This window comes from Excalfactoria chinensis, chromosome 8 (genome assembly GCF_039878825.1).
Source record: "Excalfactoria chinensis isolate bCotChi1 chromosome 8, bCotChi1.hap2, whole genome shotgun sequence".
NCBI classification, from domain to species: Eukaryota; Metazoa; Chordata; class Aves; order Galliformes; family Phasianidae; genus Excalfactoria; species Excalfactoria chinensis.
In genome coordinates, this window is record NC_092832.1 from 602,151 (window position 1) to 608,150 (window position 6,000).

At 37.0% G+C, this 6,000-nt stretch overlaps 1 protein-coding gene across 1 annotated transcript; it reads right to left on the reverse strand.

Moving 5' to 3' along the window:
* Positions 1 to 1,750: 1,750 nt before the first annotated feature.
* Positions 1,751 to 5,618, reverse strand: PDC (phosducin). Its single transcript, XM_072343515.1, has 3 exons — positions 5,541 to 5,618; positions 3,706 to 3,866; positions 1,751 to 3,025 (listed from the first exon to the last, which is right to left on the reverse strand). The coding sequence occupies exons 1-3, from the start codon at positions 5,599 to 5,601 to the stop codon at positions 2,498 to 2,500; spliced, it is 750 nt and encodes a 249-aa protein (XP_072199616.1). The 5' UTR covers positions 5,602 to 5,618; the 3' UTR covers positions 1,751 to 2,497.
* Positions 5,619 to 6,000: the final 382 nt, after the last annotated feature.

Below are 6,000 nucleotides of genomic sequence, written 5' to 3' on the forward strand. Positions count from 1 at the left end.
TCTAATTACAGTTTGAAGGAAATCTTGCTTAAGCATGCATAGTCTGTCTTTTAAATTGTGATGTCAGCTTGCTTCTTACAGCTAGCTATTAATGCAGTTTCTGGGATGGTTACTGTTTGCAAAGGAGTTTTGTTTTCAGTCTGTTTTCTCAAAGAAATGAAGCTTACGTGATTAGACTGCTTAAGTTCATCTCCTACCAACTTCTGAACTGAGTTTGATAAAATGGGGGAATTCTCAAGAGTGTTCCAACCAGTTATTTGGAAGCTTTCTTGTGTGTAGAGTACAAAAATCTTTTATACCTCCTGTTTCAAATATTTCACACACACACACAAAACAACAGCAACAACAACAACAACAAAGAAAAACTGAAAACAAAACAACCAACCAAACAAAAAACAACAGCCAAACCCAAGGCAAATGTTTTGCTCCTCAGGAAGCTGGCTGTATTTGTAATGGACAAAAGATAATTGATTATTTTCTGCATAACCTTCTATATGATCGTGTGCTTTTCATACTGTTAGGTGTATCTGCAACTGGTAGCTTTTTGAGAAGTTGGCATGCTGATGCAAATGAAACATTAAGAGGAAATGAAGATGCTAGCAACTGAGGAGTAAGCATCATGCTTGATGAAGAGAGAAAAGATCTGGTCTAAGGAAAGAGACTGCTGCCACTTTTATCCCATCAGGAGGTCTGTCAGAAAAATGTATGGCATTGTGTATTTGTTGGTTCTTAAGAAATTTATGGTGCAGAACTTATGGAATTTTGAGAAGATACTATTTGACCTCTTGGGGAAGTAAAGTCCTGCATTGTTTTACATGTTAAAGAGCTGGTGCATTGTTATGGTATGAAACTTCATTCTTATTGCTTAATTTGTGCAGGGTGAGGTTTTGAATGCTCTGTTAAAACATAAATGCATGGCAAAACAATATTGAAAATAAGTTCAGGAATATTTGGATTGCCATTAAAGGAGGACACTTTTTAAAATGAAGCCTAAGTTTTGTTCTAACCACTTTATTTGAAATGTTGTCTTGTGACTCCTACAGCAGGTTTTGTTTGTTTGTTTGTTTTTGAATATAATTATTTTGTTGTGTAGATCTGTTGGAAAGTGCTGCAACTTTTGTTTATCCTGTGAATTTTCCATATGAATGAAAAGTGTTTAAAAGAGTGATCAGGAGCCTGCTTTTAACAATCTTGTGGAAGTTTGGCTGTGTGGGTTAGATCACAGTAATAGTTCCTTGATGTTGAATTAAATTTATACCTATCCATATTCAGGCTCTTAGAAGGTGACATTTCCATGATGGGATCCTGAGCTGAAAAAAACCTTATCTCTCACTCTAAAGTGGTCAAAATGTGAAGCTAGCAAATTAAATAGAAACTGGTAAGTGAATCAGATATGTGCCAGAAATAATCTTTAAGATTTTGATAATATCAGACGTTATCAGCAAAACTATGTGGTTAAGATGCAGTTATCTCTGTTTTCAGAGTAAATTTTAGCCTTCAGATTTGCCGCTGAGCAGAAGAAGTTATTGAAACATTACTAATGTCTTGCTGCAAAGGCTGAACATCTTCACATGTACAGAAAAGCAGTGAACAAGAGCTGTAGGGAATCAACAATGTGTCCTCCTCAAATGAATTTTAAAATTTCTCAGCAGTGTCCTTTTCTCAAGCTAAAAACTAGAGTAAATGAGTGCTTTCTGGTATTTCCCACATTTTTAATGTTATAGATTGAAAACATATTTTACACTTCTTATAGCAGTTTTTGACAGCTGTCAAGCTTTATTCAGAGTTATTACATAAACACAATATACTTTTTTAGTAGCTTGCAAATATTTTAAATATTAAAGTTCAAAATGTGGAGCAGTGATAAACTGAAATTAGCTGGTAGTTTGTGTTAGCTGTTATGATGAGAAAGTAAATAGAAGCACTGTACTAACTTCAGTATTTTCGCACTTACTGAAAGCTAAATGTGGAAACATGAAATAGTGTCCTAGCTACCTAAGCTGTTTAAGATTGCAAAGGCTTCAGGCTATTTGTTTGCCCTTAAAACTAAATGAATGGATAAAGTCTTGTTCCTACTGAAAGTAGTTGGAAATGTGAATCTGTGGAGCCAGGACTCTCCATAATTTCTGACAATGAAGGTGGTGTTTCTCGTACGCACAGGGACAGATCAGTTCTGTTCCTGTTGATATGAAGTCATTCTTTTGCATAGCAGAGACCTGCTTGGGCCCTTGATTTTTCATTTTGTGCGTGCCTAGTTTCATACAGATCGCCAGTATCATCTCTTGTTCTTCCTGTTACTTGTGCCTGTTACATTCCTGGATACTGTATGTGTTCTAACTTAAAAATTCACATGCTGTTAGTTAAAGAGTATTTATATATGCATATTTTACAAATACGTTAGGAAGCAATGACAGCCTTCTCTAAATGAGTTGGGTATTGCTGGGACTGATACATAATTTGCAGGAGAGAAAGGGAAGGCAGCGAAGACTATGGCCTTCTATTCAACATCTTGCTCATCCGTGTTGACATTTCCCAGTGCTGGAAGCTCCCTTTCAGGTAGCAGCCCATACTCATTTAGGAAAGACTCCACATCCACAGCAAAGAATTCCTCATTGAATTGTTCAGAAACGCTGATGAAATTGCTCAGAAGCTCTCCACCCTTATAGACAAGCAGAGTGGGAAGCACTTCGTCTGAGAAGCGGTCTCCAGCCCCGGTGTTTGAGGCCTTGATCTTGCAGAACTTCACAGTAGTGTACTCTGCCGCAAGGCAGGTTAAGCTGCTGTTCAGAGCATCACAGCCCTTGATACCATCTTCATAAATGTGAACGATGACGGTGGTAGTTTTGCGTTCTTTTTCAATGGCTTCCAGGAACTGTTCTCCATTTTGCAGCTCACACAGATAGCCATATTTAGGCCCAAAACTCAGCCTTTGGTGCATATCCTGCATGCAGCGTTTACGGTATTTTTGTAGGCAACTTTCATCTTCTTTCTCATCATTTATTAATTCATACTCCTGCATACTCATCTGTGAATATTGAGAGAATGCTATATGAATAAGTGGTTGTTTATTGATGGTCAAACAGGAAGGTAAGAAGTTGCTATCTAAAGAACACTGCATAGAAAGCTTTGCTAGAAGAACAACTACTGTTTCTTTAATGCCTCCTGAATAGACAGGTATAAAGATCCCATCCCATGACTTTTAAGCACATTAAAATTTTTTCAGTTGCCCTGACCAAATATTATTAAATAAAAAATGTATTAAGGCAGGGATTGGAGAAAGAAAGGTCAAGCTCCCAGAATTGTATGGTGTATTGTTAGGAAGTATACTGCATATTTTACAGAGCTTAAAACCTTCTGGAGAGGGGGCAAGATAAATGGTTGGGTATGTGTTTTAGGTCAGATTCTGCTATTCTCCTGGCAAGTCACTCTTTTCTCTTTGAATATGCTCTTGATCTTCAGTGGCACTATGTATGTGCATGCCACTTTGTGACAATGATATGATCTGTGCCCAAGAGGATGCTTCGTATTATATTTACAATAGAAATACGAAGTAAAGTTACTGTCAGTAATTCTGATTTGTTTGTCGAATACGATCTCTGCTAAGCTACGGAGGAATTAAGGCTGGTGATTTCAGGATTTTCTTGTTTATAGAATTGTGTGTTTTATAGAGAATAAAAATGGTTTGTTGGTTTGTTTTTCTCTTACCTTACGGCAGAATCGCTCTCTGGTATCTTTATCATCTTTACTGAAGGACCTGTGTGGTGAAGACATTTGTCTAAGAATTTCTTTCTTGCTCAAGGGCAAGGAGTCTTTATCTTCACTTTCTAATTTAAACTTTCTCCAGTCATTGATCACACCTTTGGGCCCTAAGAGAGAAGTTGTTAGATGAGAAACTGGTGGCAACAAGAAGCTTCCTTAAATTTGCCCTTTATTGGCTTGCCTACATATGCTGCAGTTTATCCAACCCTTTTCCCTTCAGAATACTCTCTAGAGGGCTGAGAACCAGAGCTTTAACAGTCAATGTATTAATTAGCCTCCAGAAGAGAGTTTGTTTCCAAGCTAGATTTTGGTGATCTAGTTTATATTATTATCATAAAAAGTATTTGAGTGATCTACATGAATATTTAACAAGGATGAGGATGTGGAAACCTATTAAAACTGATATCTTGGCAAAATCCAGTGTTTCATAAATGTAATTTTGCCTTTCCTTGTGGGCAAGGTCTGACTGCATACCAGGCATAACAAGTTGGCAATCATTGTAAAACTAACATACTAAGAGCCCTCAAGATTTTATTTATTTTAAAAGCCATGAATGTTCCACTGGATGCAAAACCTATAAGGCAGTGGTCTAGTAACTGATTGTAATGCAGATCTTGCTCTTTGGAACTGGTTGATTGAATTTGTTAAAGTTTGGAGTGGAGGAGAGAAAAAATTCATTTCAAAATTCCTATGTTGTTTTTGTCAAAACAAAACACTTAAATTTGCACCATAAAATAAAACCAAGGAATATTTGAATATTTTAGGAGATCAAGTTTACTTCTATGTAAATTCAGGAGCAGATAGTTAAGAAACTCTCCTACTCATGCGAGAGAGCAGTGTTGCCAGTTGCTAAGAATCTGTTTTGGATTTGATTTTGACATCTTGAAACGCAGCTAAACGCAGTACACCCCCTAAATGGAAAGGGAAGGTGAACAATCTCTTGCAAACAAGATTCCAAGACAGGAATTAACCTGTAAGTCTTGGCATAGCGGTAAGGATTTAAGTATACAGTGACTTGATTTTAAAAATTATTTAGAAACCTAAGTATAGTTATAGTGCCCTACATTTGAGTCTCTGAAAAATACCAACTAAGCCAACAGCAGCAAGGCTTCTTGGGAAAGAACCCTAAAAAACAAGAGCTACAAGAGTTATTACAGCACAAGAAAAGAAGCCCTCAGAGCATAGAAAGGAATGTTTGTCTTAAAGTATATTGTTATCTGCTAGAGAGATAGGATGCAGCGATACCTGTCGGTAGAATTGAGTGCAGTGTCAGTCTTCATGAAAAGGCCTAGTGATTGAGGGCTTAATTAAAAAGAATTGTGATTCCAAGCAAGAATGTTTTTAAAGCTTTTAAATGCTATGCTGTGTTTGCCAAAAAGATGTATGTGCAATTTTAGCACTGAATATTCCTTCCGAAAGAAGGAAAAAATAATTCAGCCTTTATTGTGGAACCTCGTAACCTAATTCTAGTATTAGTATGGTTTGTTTGTTTGTTTTCCCCAAAAGAAGAATGGGAGTTTGTTTGTGACTGAAACAATAAACCAACAAGATCTGCATTGGGCAGTTGCTGCTGGAGGCTTCTTCAGATGTCTGCATTTGTCATTGGTTTGAGATATGAGGAGGACTGTTACAAAATTTGTCACAATCCAAATATATTCTCATTGGACTTGGAGCCTACAAGGACTTTGACATTCAGTTAGTGTAGATGGATTCTAGGCTTCCTCAGTGATCAGAGGAAGCTTCGCTTATTTTTAGAAAACAAGTGTAGTCAGTTTTCTTGCCTGTGTGTGTAGCTTGTCCTTCGAAATCTTCTTCCAAACTGGTGTTTGCATTTTCTTCCATTTTGGTGACTGGAGTAGTAGATGCTGCAGGTTCAACAAACAAACAAACAACAAAACAACAACACACACACACGTACACACACACACAAAACAACAACAACAAAACAAAAACAAAAACAGGATAGAAAAGGGATATGTTTACAGCAGGATGGCATGCGATGTGTAGTTTCCTGTAGCAGTTAGGTGTCAGTAAAGGTCAGTATACACATACTACATACCTACATAACTCTACATACCTGTAGAGTTTATTATCATCCTTAAAAAGCAATTGCGATGATATGTCAGTCTCTTCCAAAAAATCTCTGGACAAAACCTTAATGAAAATGCCTGGACTGCTGTTTCATAGTCATCACGGGATATTCAGATCATGGTGTTCTGAATACAGCACAGACATAGTGCC

What these genes read in the sequence shown, in the direction of transcription:
- PDC (XM_072343515.1), bottom strand. Translation starts at nt 5,601, where the DNA reads ATGGAAGAAAATGCAAACACCAGTTTGGAAGAAGATTTCGAAGGACAA. An exon ending in AGGACAAGCTACACACACAG is followed by an intron (nt 3,867 to 5,540) that starts GCAAGAAAACTG and finishes CTTCTCTCTTAG; the next exon opens with GGCCCAAAGGTGTGATCAAT. An exon ending in GAGAGCGATTCTGCCGTAAG is followed by an intron (nt 3,026 to 3,705) that starts GTAAGAGAAAAA and finishes CAATATTCACAG; the next exon opens with ATGAGTATGCAGGAGTATGA.